The sequence below is a fragment of the Hippichthys cyanospilos genome, chromosome 2 (assembly GCF_059441005.1).
Source record: "Hippichthys cyanospilos isolate Australia breed blue-spotted pipefish chromosome 2, RoL_Hcya_1.0, whole genome shotgun sequence".
NCBI lineage: Eukaryota > Metazoa > Chordata > Actinopteri > Syngnathiformes > Syngnathidae > Hippichthys > Hippichthys cyanospilos.
The window spans coordinates 16724063-16738870 of record NC_142370.1 but is presented as its reverse complement, the minus strand read 5'-3'; the positions used below and the strand labels follow the sequence as shown (position 1 = coordinate 16738870).

General features: G+C 39.7%; 1 protein-coding gene across 5 annotated transcripts in view; it reads right to left on the bottom strand.

The window, feature by feature from the left end:
* nsmce4a (NSE4A component of SMC5/6 complex) overlaps positions 1–14808 on the bottom strand; it is a 21420-nt gene continuing 6612 nt past the window's right edge. Inside the window, exons 3-13 of one of the 5 annotated variants that reach the window (XM_088406967.1) lie at positions 6452–6804; positions 5732–5920; positions 5565–5645; positions 4836–4966; positions 3595–3743; positions 2897–2996; positions 2598–2688; positions 2427–2521; positions 2304–2352; positions 2091–2188; positions 1–1749 (exon numbers count right to left, since the gene is read on the bottom strand). In XM_088406967.1, coding sequence (XP_088263093.1) covers positions 1690–1749; positions 2091–2188; positions 2304–2352; positions 2427–2521; positions 2598–2688; positions 2897–2996; positions 3595–3743; positions 4836–4966; positions 5565–5645; positions 5732–5912 — 1035 coding nt within the window. In that variant the 5' untranslated portion in view covers positions 5913–5920; positions 6452–6804 and the 3' untranslated portion in view covers positions 1–1689. Of the gene's footprint in view, positions 1750–2090; positions 2189–2303; positions 2689–2896; positions 2997–3594; positions 3744–4835; positions 4967–5564; positions 5646–5731; positions 5921–6062; positions 6270–6451; positions 6805–14808 lie in introns of those variants that run through there. The other 4 variants (XM_088406958.1, XM_088406975.1, XR_015864290.1 and 1 more) reach the window with 4 other exon arrangements.

Sequence of the window (14808 nt, the reverse complement as noted above, 5' to 3'; positions counted from 1 at the left end):
TTTGTATTTTTTGCTTTTATTGCTAGGGTATGATTTTTCATTAGTAATAGGTCTATAATGCATATAAAGCATATAGTTCTAAACCTGAGTGACCTTTAGAGGCAATAGCTCATCCCGCATGGCGGAGGAGACTGGCCGAGTGAGCTTCATGATGAACAAAGCAATTTTCCCATATATAACACATTTTGAAAATCATACAGAACAATTCCCAATTACAGAACAATTAATAGTACACGTATGAGTAGTACAGTATATTACAAATGTTAAGCATCAAATATAAGAAGCATTTATGCACGTCCCACACAAAAGAGTTTGTTTCTACTGCAATAAAAGTGCTTCATCTCCATTTAAGTGTTCAGCCCTTGACGGGGACTATGGTGAAGTGCAGTATAAATGTTCAAGAATCATTTATCCCATAGGTGTCTAACTCCAGTCCTCGAGGGCCGGCATCCTGCATGTGTTCCGGTTTTCTTTCCCCAACACACTTGATTCAAATGATTAGCTCATTAGCAAGCTCTGCAGGAGCTTCAAAATGATCCCAATCATTTGAATCAGGTGTTTTTGAGGGAAAAGGTTTGAAAACATGTAGGATATCGGCCCTCGAGGACTGGAGTTCGACACCTGTGATTTATCCCTTTCATTTTTTCTGTTTTAACCTTCCATACGCCCCTCCGCATCGCCGTTTTCCATTATCGAATGAGCCTCACGTTTGAGCACAGCAAAGCAAGGTCTCAGTGCTAGTCTCTTCATCTCCTTTTGGCTTTTTCCTTCAGGGGTCGCCACAGCGAATCAATAGCCTCCATCTAAGCTGTCTGCTACATCCTCTACTCTCACACAAACGACCTTTGGGTCCTCTTTGACATCTATAAACCTCCTCTTTGGCCATCCTCTAAAAAGCCACTTCAAAATACTGCATCTTTTTACCTATATTATATTAACTATCTCCCCTCCGGACGCGTCCAAACCATCTCTGCTACCTACAGCTCTGTCTGCTGTCTTTATACCCCAATGGCACTGTCAAAAACACAGCCTCGATGCTAATGCTAGTGTTGTGGTGGGCATTAGGACCGTGCCACTCACCCGGCAGGCAAACTGGAATGAACCTTTGAACTTGTGGTTTTGACTTTGAGGATTTGGACAATGTTGTACAGGTTTGTGCTGGCATGCAAATAGTAAAGACATACACAAGAACAGCAAAGTGTGGTTTCACCGTGTTGTTTGGGTCTACAGCGCCACCTTTTGATTGCAGTGGGTATAAATGGCTGACTCGCAATAGACTTCAGTTCGACGCCGCTGTGGGTGGCACTGTATTGTTAGGAGCTATTTCGCCAACCATGCTAATTTAACATTTTATTCCTTAGTGCATTGCTAAGGTTGTGTGGAGCTCGTGTTTTGTGTACAGTAAAAGTGTCTAATCACACTCATGTCTTATCGTCCACAACACAGATGCCAGGAGATTTGCGCCTCACCGAAAAACAAAGGTTACATCTACATCCATTTGTATGATAAGTGTATCTATTTGTTTCATGGGGCCAAAAAGACGATCTTTGAAACTGAGCCAGTACCATTTTCTGTGTTTTAATATCGAAATATTAGAAATAATAGCATCATCAAAATACTGTACATTTAAGATCCAAACCATCTATTCGTCCACACAACAGTGGGTTCCGGGAGATACAACTTGTTCCATCATTGACTTTTGAGAGGTGGAATCATGGTGTCTCTGATGTCAAATGCATCTATCAGCTCCTTGGAAGATGAGCAGAATAAAAAAAATAAATAAAAAACATAAGACGTGGTCCCAACTTATCACATGCTGGGTAAGTACATACATAAAGTCAAGTTGAATTTGAAGTGTTTACAATTTAGTTTTCAAACAAGCTAACGGCCAAGCGTGTAGTATTTTCTGTCAATCTGACTGCCTCATTGATGAGTACCCACATGACGACAGACATTGTATGTGACGTGTCATTGACTTTTTTTGGTTTGTTTTTGTCCTCTCGTCATGTGTAAACAGATGTTAAACTCTGTATTACCGAACTTTAGCCTGAGATGTTTTAAATGGAACTAATGCAAAAAGACATGTTCACCTTCCAGATCTTTGGGCTGATGGAAACGATAGAGGCAACACGGTTGTCTGACCCTCCAGCATTTGCAGATATTTCCGTCCCTAGCTCCTCCACAGGAACTGAAAGGTGCAAGAAAAAAAGGAAAAAAAAATATCCCGTGCTGTAATGGATATTTTTTTTTTTTTTTGTCTTTTTTTTTCCTGTAACTGACGGATCAATGCAATGTTCCTTTACCGATATATGGCATCTTGTGTTGGTCCAAACCTATTCGTGCCAAACCATCCTGAAAAGACACTCAAAGAGTCACGATAGCGAGATCAGAATCCATTTTGAACCTTCACTACAAAGGAAACTCACCCTGATTAGGAACGATGTGTGGAAAATGTTCTCGATTGTGCGTGAAAAGGAGTCAGGATCAATAACAAATTCGTAGTATGATATCGGTGACGACGCTGTGACGGAAGCACAGTTGCATTAAATGGCAATTTTGGCAGAGCGGTAAGGCTTTATGGTCCACTGTTAACTCACTGTCATCTTGATGATAACGCTTTAGGCAGTAGAGAATCCGCTCCACCTCTTTCTCTGTGGCTTCTTGTTCAGTCTCATCCAGCTTTTTTAGCTGATGCATGCAAAACGTGGGATCAACACAACAATTTAACGCTCATCCACGATGGCAGAAGGTAAATACCGTAATTGTATGCAGTACTTTGGGGATGTTGTTGTTTGGTGGTGTCCAGTAAGATATTGCTCATGCAAAGCATGCACTTTGACTAAATAAGGTGAGGAAAACTTTGAATGGGAAAGGGGCCTGAATGTGTCATAGCTACCTGAGTGGGCATGATCCTTTTTGCTTCCTTGTTGGGGGCTCTCTTTTGTCGTGCCGTCTTTTGCTTTGGTGGAGGTGGCTCATAATGGAAAGAACCCAACCTGATGTGTTGTGGAGCGTATAAGCAAAGGTCTCAAACTCCAGTCCTCGAGGGCTGCGATCTTGCATGTTTTTTGATACTGCTCTCTTAAACACACCTGATTCAAAGAATTAGTATCATTTTCAAGCCCCTGCAGAGCTTGCTGATGAGCTAATCATTTGGATCAGGAGTATTTAAGACAGAAGCGTCGAAACATGCAGGGTTGCGGCCCTCGAGGACTGGAGTTTCAGACCAATGGTGTATAGGGTGCATTAAACCAGTCGTTTGCAAACATTTTACATCAAGTACTGCTTAAAAAAAAAAAAAGAAAAAAAACTTCTCAATATACCACCATCATGACCAACATGCAATGACATAAAAAGCCCAAGTGTTAATCAAACCAGTTATAAATAAATTCATCAATTGCATTTTGTTTTCATTGAATTCTTCACTGTAGTCTGCCATAAATGTATCCAGTAATCTGATTAATTGATGCCTCACGCACATGTAGTGGAAGGCCGGCAAATAAATTCATCAATTGCATTTTGTTTTCATTGAATTCTTCACTGTAGTCTGCCATAAATGTATCCTGTAATCTGATTAATTGATGCCTCACGCACATGTAGTGGAAGGCCGGCGCAGTCCTAAAGCAGTCCCCAGCTCTCAGAGCTACTCTTTGCCAGGCATTGCTGGGCAGGTAACCGTTGATTTCATCTCTGCTCAGCTCCTCACCCCCAGTTTCAAGCCGGTTGAGACCCATGAAGGAGAGCTGTCAAAAGGACAAAAGTCATCTCAGGCTAACAGGGTATGAGTCACCGCATCAATGCTTTTTGACTGAAGAAACACAGCTTCGAATATGACATCACAGTTGGTGACAGCTCCGGTAACGACCAATTAAAACCCGAAGCAACTGCATTATCATTTTCTACAAAAAGCGACAAAACGACAGATTACAAACAGTGGCTTTCACTGATTAATTCATGTTGCATAAATGCAATTATAATCAGAATACTACGTTTAGATTAGTGCGGATGCATAAAACATAGGGTCATTCCACTTGGACACATTGACACTTTCAGCCAAGTGCGTCAGGACATCCAGCCATACTTTATTGAGATTTACTATATGGGCCCATCAAGAGTTCACTAAAATGTACTACAATCTAATTTCCCCCTACAAAACAAGTGATGGAATCACGGTGCAAACTGTAATACTCTACTGCGTTCACACAGACTACGTGGTTACCTTCATCAATATCTTTTTACTTGTAGTGTGGGTTTGTCTACTTTTGACCATGAAATTGCAAGATGCGCCGTGCACACCGGAACAAATATTGAGGCAAAGTAGTGTCTGCCAAAATCCCAAACATGACAAGCTGAACTTATGCGGTCACAAAATTTAGGACGCACCGCTTTTTAAGCATTGGGCAGTTCACTCTTTGTTAGCAAAATGTCAGATCCGTTGGGGGAGTGGCCTCTCTGTACCCAGCATGCCCAGATTGGTGCAAGGCGGTCTACCAAATTCCCAAACACAAAAAAATAACTTGCATCTGCATGAAATTGAAGATGCACTGGTATTTAGACCAAATTTGAATGGAATCCTAAGTTCAGGACCATATTTGGAGGTCTCATCTTTTTTGGTAGGTACAGACCTGTAAATTACTACATACATTTACTCAGATCCTGCCTATCAGAATCTGCACTCAAAACTATCATAAGTCTAGTTTTTTGAAAGATTAAAGTGGAACACATTTCATATTTTTTGCAGGTCTGTACCTACCTTTTAACAAAAGATGTGGGCATCCAAAGCCCAGATGAACCTGCTTTATCATTCTCATATGCAATCAAATTGAATCACTTACGAGGTGCTGAGCAAAAGCAGTGAGGTCAAAAGCACTGCCTTCATCTTGCATCTGGCAGGCTTTTTCGTTGTTCAGGTCTGTGGCCACAACAAGGAACTTGGAATCCAGCACCGCTTCACTCGTCTCTCGGACTGTCCAATAGCAACATGGCTGTCAGAAAGTACTACGAGGCACCAATTTCTACTAAAATCTACATTAAAATTTTAGAAACTGAAAACATTCATTTTCATGACTGAATGCATATATTAGTGTTATCCCGCCCAGCATTTGCTTTTGATCAGTGGCACATACTTTATTGCTCCATGTGTTGTCAACAATGTGGAGGTGGTGGAAGATAATTGCGTTTAGTGATGTGTTCATATGGCACTTACACCAAAAAATATGAAGAGCTGCCCCCACAAATAAGAATGCATTTGATGTCTTTATGGGTGCCAGTCTTTTCTCTCTCTACTCTGGGCTCTTCTCACGTAAGTTGAAGCCATACAAGTCAAACGTTCAGGCTTTGCATTTAGTCGTCATGATAACAAAAGCCAAACTTGCCTTTGGCCTAATAGTATACAGAGCACTATATACAGCCATGCACTTGGGGGTGATTTTAGCCAGATCTTGATCAGAGGATGTGTTTGGACAAAAGTACATCACAAACGCAGTATTGAGATGTTATGAACCCATCTAATAGTTTTGGTCCAACAATGTGAAGTTATATTTAAAAAAAAAAAATACACATACCATTGTTGAAAAGTCTGTCTGCCTCTTCCAAAACCTCTGTAAGTTTGTTGTTTGAAGGGCTCATTAAATCTTCTCTATTTCCTGAAATCAAACATGTACAAGCGTTAGACGAAAAAAACAAAACAAAAACTAATCAAGCCCCGCCTTCTCTAAAGTCATCAACTCACGCTGGACTGAATCGATGATGTCTCTATACTTGCTCCTTGTTTCCTTTCTCACGTTCCTTTCGTTGCCATTCTGTCTATCCATGGAGCCACAGTTTTCCCCCTCATTGCTCAGCTGTTGGTCTTCGCTGTTGTGGCGTGAGGTGGCTTGCCCGTTAGCCGACGAGCGTCTGAGACGCTCCATCGACCAGTCTGTGAGTGTGAAGAAATTAGATTTAAAAAAAATTCACGCGAGCTCTAGAATACACACGACTAAAACGTCCCATTTCTGTCAATGTGAACCATGCAGATGCAAACATTGAAGGCATTATTAGATAAAAACAGCTTCCCCTACATTAGTGCTAGCAAAAAGCTCATGTTTGTCACATAACACGTCTCATTGTCCAGGAGTTCATACTTGTCGACACGCCGTGGCTCCGGTTCAGGTTGTTTGTTGGTCCTTGTGTCAAAGCCGAGTTCCGGAGCTCTGCAGCGCGCTAAAACGTTCGTTACTTGCGACGAGTTAGCTAAAGTCGCGTTCCGTGACGTCACGTTTTTGGGACGGAAATACTTTAACGTACGCGCCTACGTGGCGGCCATATTGGGAGTGTTGACGTTACCATCAATGCAATGCAGAAGTGGTGAAATTCAGTCGTTGCTTAATCATCAACCCGTTTTTACTCGATTTACATTCTTATCCAATACTTAAACATTGGAAAGGGGAAGCCCCCACTTGAATTTTACCTGTGAAATATTATTCCGGGCAGCACAGTGGAAGACTGGTTAGCGTATCATCCTCACATGCGGAGGCCATGGGGTCACTTCTGGCTCTGGCTTTCCTCTGTAGAGTTTGCATGTTCTCCCTGTGCCCACGTTGATTTTCTCCGAGCACTCAGGTTTCCTCCCACATTCCAAAAACATGCTGAGTGGGTATACTGGACACTGTAAATTGTCTTTAGCTGTGTTTTTCTGAGTGTCAACAGTCATTCATCTTTGTGTACTGTGCAATCGGCTGATGTCTTGAGACGTCGCTTCGGGATTTCCTTAAAATGTTTTCCTCATGATGCTGTCTATTTTGTGAAGTGCACAGGTCCCTTCTGTAGCAAAACAATATACTTCAACATGATTCTCTCATAATACAAGTCTTTTTGACTATCTTTTTACATATTTTTTTTATAGTGATACGATACAGCATATTGTATGGTTAGCTTCAGAGGCTGCGACCCAAGGTCTGTTTCCCAGGCAACTCATTATATTGTTGAATTGTTTATTTATGTTGTTTTGGCTTTTGACTTGTCTCATCAAAGATAATTGCCTCAGTGAGTCACTTGCATGATTTGTTTCACGCAGTTGTTACCCCGGATGCTCTTAGTGGTGATACACACCCAAATTTTGTCCATGCCTGAGACTGCCTGTGGCTGGGTTTATGTGCGCCAGCTGGGAATTGGACATCTTATAGTACTGCACAAAAGGCAAGAGCATGTGTGACCTCACCAGCAGTGCCCATAGTTCCATCATGAATTGCATTTAGGAGTCATCAATTTGTACTGTAATTTGGATGTATATTTCTCAACATTTAAGAATTAAACAATGCAGGAAATGTTTGTTGGTTTTCTTAATGCTGAGTTCAGATTTGTTTGTCATTCGCGGCATTTCTTTATTTTATGCAAGCATGAGGATACTTCAACTGATCATATAAACAAACTGATTTCTGTCTATTTGGTACTGTATGTAATTCTCTTGAAGCTATTCCATACTTCCGTAATCACAATGTTACGGTTGAGGTCACCTGCCCCTCACCTCATTTGTATCTGAGATCGTGGCTCTTCAGACAAGAGCATGAATCTACTATCAAGAATGTGCTCTTTGAATTACTTTGCAAATCTACTGGACTTTCTAGTGGAATTATTCAGTGATTTGCTGTCTGAGCACAGTGCGACGTGCCTTTGGAGATGGTTGAGGTTTTGCATGAATTCTGAAAAAAAAAAAAAAAGAACAGAAAGAAGCTTTTACAAACAAGCTGAGGAGAGTGTGAGAGGATTATCCTGCAGGTTGCCAGATGACCGGAAGTCTCAAGATCAGAAGAGAGCCAGACGCAAATACAACCTGCATCTTAGGTAAACTCTGATATTCGCCTTCTGTATTAACTCACTGAAAACAAGAATGCAGCCACGTGTCCCAGTATGACAGAAATAACAGCTGTCCTATTGCTGAAGAATCAGGAGGAGGATGACTACTTGAGTCACAGACTCACTGGCAGCGGAAATTAGCATGAAAACTCAATCAGAGTGGTGCTGGGAGGCGTTGGGATGCGGACAATCATATCGGATTATTTTATTCATCAAAATATTTATGTATATCTATTTTTTTAACTGCAATACCTGTATTCACCCTCTAAATGCAGTCATAAACAACGAGTTGGCGCCCCTAGGGGCATTTACGCTGTACTACAGAATAAAGAGTTAAAACGGATGAATGGAAGGCGGTCGGCGGTTTTTGGAGGGGGACACGAAGCTAAAAAAAAAAAAAAAAAAAGAAGAAGCAGCACTTTGTTTGAAAGTTCTCTGAGGAATAGCACTTAGTTTAATACGCCACCGAGAACGTTTATGTGTTTTTTTCCGCTAGCCGCAAAGTTGCACGCCGAGTTCAACGAACGGCGTTTTTTGTTTTCCCCCAGAGGAGCATTTAATTTTTATATGTTCCTCCACCGCGTAGAGTTAGGATGTGCGTGTTGTAGTTGAACATGTTAGGGTAGCTTAAAAAATACACGCTACCAACTTAGCCGCACTTTGCCATCCACGCGCTTGACGTGATGTGAGATCCGAATCGAGCCTAGTACAATGCGGGAGAGCTTTCGACTGGACTGCGAACCAAAGTCAGCGAGTGATTAGCCATTAGCATCGGTGCACGCCACCGGCGGCACGCGAACCTGCTGGGAACCGGTGGGCTCCCCGTCCCATCAAATCAACGAAAAACCACCAAAAGTCAAGGATCGCATGCCTCCATGGTTCCGAACAAGTGGACCATGAATTCAGTCCTGCACAAGTCGCCTCCGCGGAGCTGGCTCGGACTCAAGTTGAGGCTCAGTAAGTGACCATTTTTGTTTTGAATTTCTACGTTAAAGGCAGTCACAAACCGACGGTATATTTACAGCATTTAACGAGAATAGATTCTCTTTTGCAGTGGCAACCTGATGTTGAAGAGCAGGCAGGATTGTAAAATAAGAAGAAAGCAAATGCTTTACCAATAAATGCAACAAATTACAATGCACAGAAAAAAACATCAGAAAAACAAAACCTGCATTTAATAAAAATGTATAAATAACCTTTTAAAATGTTTTTTAAATTTTAACATTCATCCTTCAATTTTCCAGATAAGGCCAATGAGAACAGATTCTCTTTTGCAATGCCACCATTGCTGTAGAGCCGACAGGATTGTAAAAGAATACAAACATAAAAGTAAAATCCAAATAAACACAACAATCTACAACGTGATGCACAGGGGAAAAAAAACTACAGAAAGAAAAACAAATAAAAACACGTTTTAAATATCGTAAATAATCTGTTAAAATTTAATGCTAATGTAATGACTAAATCTATTTGTGTAAAATCCACTTCTCAGCGTATGCAAATGACCAATGATATGGAAACATTGAGCACCTGCCACTTGACGCGTTGTGTTTCGAGGAGAGCGATAAACTGAATAATAATACAAAGATTTATGGATTGATTCTGATGTTTTCTGTGGATTCTGTAGAAAACATGATTTGGAAAAACCTAATACAATGTATTGCGGTAGACTAGTTTCTCATGAGGAATGTGTTGTTGTTTTTTTAACTTGTCTAAAGCTATGGAGGGCCGAAAGTGCCAAAATAAATAAATGTTTCATTAAATAATTAAATAAAAGTAATTAATTCACAAATACGCACGCACACACACACACACACACACACATACATATATATATATATATATATATATATATATATATATATATATATATATATATATATATATATATATATATATATATATATATATAAACAGAATAGCTCTGTTTTACATTCATAAACAAATGTGGATGCACATTAATGACAAATGGATGAATGAACATTGAATATTATTTTATTTTTCTTGAAAACTCTTGATAGTATAAGGTTGGGCTAAGTCAATCAGATTCAAATTGTGTGTTCACAAACCCCGCAAGCAATTTATAGACAGTAGTATGGGTTCCTCTAGTACACGGATGGGGAACTAGCATCGCATGGGCTACATTCAAGACACTGCTCTGGTCCACAGTACAGTATTTTAAAAAGAAAATAAAAGCATTATAATTAATGGTGCTTTAAAGGTGTGTTGATGATTCACTAAGGAAAATAACTGCTGACGGCAGCCAATTAAGTAATGTGTCTGGTGCCCTCATTTAAATTAGTGGGAGGGAAGGTCACGCCAAACCAAGTAAACTATTTGTAATGTTCAATATATTCAATATTTTTGTATTATTGTTTACTTTCATGTATACATGCTAATAAATCCGTGCCCTGGTTTTTAGAACATACTCTCTCACTAAAATGTTATTGTTGTATATTTGAGAAAAGGTGGCGGGCAACAAAATCTGTCTCTCTTTGCCTTGCATGGGCTTAAAGTTTTAAACACTATAAACGTGCACTTTCAGCTGCCAGAAAGTCCTCCTTCTCCAATTTGATTGAATCCAATAAGAATAAAGCCCAAAACTGCACCGAATTTGTCCTTTACTGGTCTTGATCTTCTTCTTTTGGGCACTTGGACCTGCAATTTTAAATCTAAAAAAATAATTAAACCTAACCCAAGTTTTAGTCAAATTATCAATCCACCCCTTTTCTACGTTATCTTTTTTCACCATTTTAATATTACAGCATTTCTATTTTTTTGGTTTACTGTTTGAACTACTTTAAAAAAAAATCTTAAATTAACCTGTTCTGTTTGTTCTTCTGACCATGCAGAAGAGATGATAGGTATGCCTTTTTATGCCAGAAAATGTTTTCCTTTCAACAGGAAGAAGAGGTAATCTCCTAATTGCCTGATGAATTTTTCATCACCACTCTTTACCAATGGTCATTTTACCTCAGAATACTGTTTGGTCCCCGGGACTTGCAATCCTAAAAAACTATGGGTCCCAACAGAAACATTTTTGGAGTCCTAAAGTTTGTGCAATAAAAAGGACAAAGTAAGTCTGCTCAAGCTACATTTACAAGACGTGAGCAAAAACCAACAACAGATAATAACTAATGTCTCAGTAAGATGTATTAATATAGAATGAACTTACATGTAGCATCTGCCATTATCTTCATATCGCAACCACTGATATAACAAGTCTATTTTGGTTGAAAAGTCTACTTTTTACTTTAAGTGTTTATTTGTTTAGTTTCGACATGTCTTTTGTTCTTCTTCTCGAGCAGCTGAAGTGTTTCGTTTTCACTTCTTTACCTTCGGACTCATTGTTACCTGATTATTTATTATTTGACTCTCAGAATCTTTGTAAGGACAAACAAGTTCACTGTGCAATTTTTCTGTAAGATACATTTGAATGGTTTAAAAATGTGTCCCACAACTTGATGTAAGAGAAAAATGTTTTTCCTTCTGAAGGTAGACAATTTGAGAACCACTGCACCATGCAGAGCAGGGGTGTCAAACTTGTTTAAGCTTGCTGATCGCAAGGAGGAAAATCTATTCCCAACTAAGCTGGACCAATAAAATCATGGCGAATGTTTATATAACTTTTAAACAACTACTTCAAATTTATTATACTTTTATTTATTCTCTTATTTAATACTGCCTAAAAAAAAAAACCTAGTACATCATCACTATTAGTCATAAAATATTAACGTTGCTATTAGTCATAAAACATATCAAGTTTTTCATTTATTAAAAAATTCAGCTCATTATTATACTTTACAAAATCATCTCGCGGGCCCGATTATACCCACTTACGAGCCAGAACCAGTCCATGGGCGGTACGTTTGACAACCCAAATGAAAGCACTGCTCTACCACCGCTCAACTTCACGTGTTGCCACTTTAGGCAATCAACGGGTTCCTCGCGTCAGCACCATATTTAAATTTAGCTGCCTTAATAGTTTGAGTCTGGAACCCTTCATTGTTCTAGGCCACTGGAGCCTTAAGTTGGTTTTAGAGTCACTGGATTAATCCGGAGCCAGATGTCTTGTCTGGTCTCGGCCTAACATCCCAAAAGACAAACAGAAGTCCCGCGTCCAGCTCCGGTAGGGATTCTGATGTATTGGGCATTTATGGGCATATTTGTCCTCTCAGTAATGGCCCTGAGAGTGCCCTTACTGACCACTTTAACAAGAGGTTGGTTGTAGAGTCAAGAGTGCTCATGTTTTAAGGCGAACAGATGTGCGTGTATGCCTACATACATGTGCTGGTTTTCTGGCCTGCCGTGTGGCTTGTTGCAGTTCAGATGTCCTACTCCATTGTTTTTCTTTATCCTCAACAGTAATTTCCTTTTTCTCTCCCCCAGTAATAAAGTGATGTTCATGTTAGTTGTTGCAGTCACACGGCATATATTTCTGTATACATACGCTTCACTTTTTGCAGCTTCAATGATTGCCGTTTGTCTTTTTTCAAAAATATATATGTTGACCGTCATTTATTGATCTCGTAGATGCAGTGTTTACAACACGTCACGTCACTGCTTTAAAGCAGCGCCTACCCGTACTGTAATAACAAGGCCACATAGTACTGTATAACGTGACGTCTGAACTGGTTCGACAACCTGTTAATATTCGATCTTGTTCAACTGCAATTAAAAGCTCTTTCGCTTAAAACTAAACCACTACTGATTGAGTCTTTAGTGGATGGTCACTTTCAGAAGACAAAACTCAAAGATGTTTTGTTTTTGTTTTTTTTTTCACGAAAAGAAAGTGGCCTTGTTGGCTTTATGTGACCCACATGCTTGATGTAACCCATGGATTGGAATCATTAGTGACTTCAAACAGCTAATAATTTGGTGATAATTATTTTAGCTGTGCTTTCCTCGCGAGAATTTATCTCATTTAAGGCAGCGCAAGAGTTGCGTAAGGGTTAGGCATGTACAGACACCGTTGACAACTGCATTGCAGCGTCATTCAGAATGTGTTCATTTGCTGATGAATTCACCATCCTAAATACGCCCTCTTGTTTTGTTTCACATCACTCTTTTCTCCAAAACATGGTGAATGCAGATCTTAACTCCCTGACTCCTCTTTCACTTTTGCTCCCTATCTCTGCGATGCCAGGAAGGCCTGCAACATCGAGCCTATCGAACTATCTAGCCAGGTCCTTGACACCGAGGAAGTTTTTAACCCTTTACTGGGCACAGAGGCCAGTTTCGGCTGATAGTATAAACAGGCAAAACGCCCAAAGTGTACGTAACAGCTATTGCTAAAATTCTAATGTACCCATAAAATTCTTGCCTGTTTAAGAGTTAAAAATAGAAAAACGTGTGCCTCATAAAGGCCGTTTTTACCCGTTTTGACTATCAGCCGAAAACGACCACTGTTCCCAATTCAGGGTTAACCAGCTCTGTGACTACAACCTCAGAGGTCAGAGAGCCCACCTCTCAAAAACTATTACTACCACAAAATATGCTAAAGAAAAACAAAAATCAAAAAGCTGTTTTTTCTTCTACTATAATTCCAGATGGAAGACAACTTTGTAACTACAGTATTTGAACGTTGTAAATTGTTAACAGATTATTAGTGGTTATAGTTCATGTAGCATACAGCATACAGACAACGTTAACACAAATAATATCATGACAGAATACTTTGTATCCTCGCATTCAAATGAAGTTACCAGCACTACGTGGAAGCTCCCAGCCATGTTTTATGGTATGTTTTACATTTTGTTTTTTATAGATAAAATGAAATGTCCAATTTATTTAATTTTCTTGATTGTTTGGTCTGAGATGTCTGGAAAGTCAATAATTTATAGGAAGCCATGCAAATTATAATCTACATATGGACATGTGCTATACTAGCAGTGTGCACCACCTTCGTCATCAGACTGGACCACGTTCATTTAAAGGCCTTAAATACAGTCAGCCTCTGCAGCAACCCACAAATGAATTCATTTTCATTTATAGTTGTCTCGAGGTACTTTGCTTTCTTTATTTTTTTTTCTTCTTCCAGAATACTAGTTGATATTGGCAATGATATGTACCGTATTTCTCTGGGTACAGGTCGACCTCACTTATAAGTCAACCCCCCACTCCTTTTTTTTTCACTTCAATTTGGGTGAATTTTTCAAAAATGCAATTATAAGTTTACCAGTTTACCCCTGACTTTAGTGGTTACTTACTCTAGATCACAGGTGTCGAACTCCAGTCCCCGAGGGCTGTTATCGAACCTCTTTCAAATACACCTGATTCAAATGATTAGGATCATTTTCAAGCTCATGTGAAGGGTGTCAATAAGCTAATTATTTGAATCAGGTGTGTTGGGGAGAGAGAACTGGAAAACATGCGGGATACCGGCCCTTGAGGACTGTAGTTTGATGCCTATGCTGTCGATCATTGCTGTCCAATCAAAACGTTTGTGTTATTAAAATGACAATTACGATACTTTTAGAGGCATTTCTACTTTGTAACCTACTGTTGCGGTTTTGGAGGGAAGTGGAAGGACTGGAGAGACAAGACTGCGAGGCAATGTACGTGTGCACATAGAGTCTATGTGCACACAGTAGTTTCAGCGTTTGCGTCTATGACATAGACGCAAACTACTGTTGGTATTGTTCCAACATTAGTTTCAGCATATGCGTCTAAATTATGCGTCAAAATGATTTGAATTTCCAATGCTGTATATTTTGACACAGCTGAAAATTAATTAGTCAAAAAGCCCTAGAAGTCATCATCACTATCTGACAAGCCAAATAGCTCCTCCCATTTAACTTCCGGACGTCCTCTCCTTCCTACTTGGCATTTGCGCAAACATCCTTGTTACTCATCCACGGGGAGTTATCTTCGGACCTGTCCAATTTGTTTGAAATGTAGATCTTGGGAGATTATTTGCCGATCATTTTACTTGGGGTATTATCCCAAGGTTTCTGTACACAAGTGACGAGT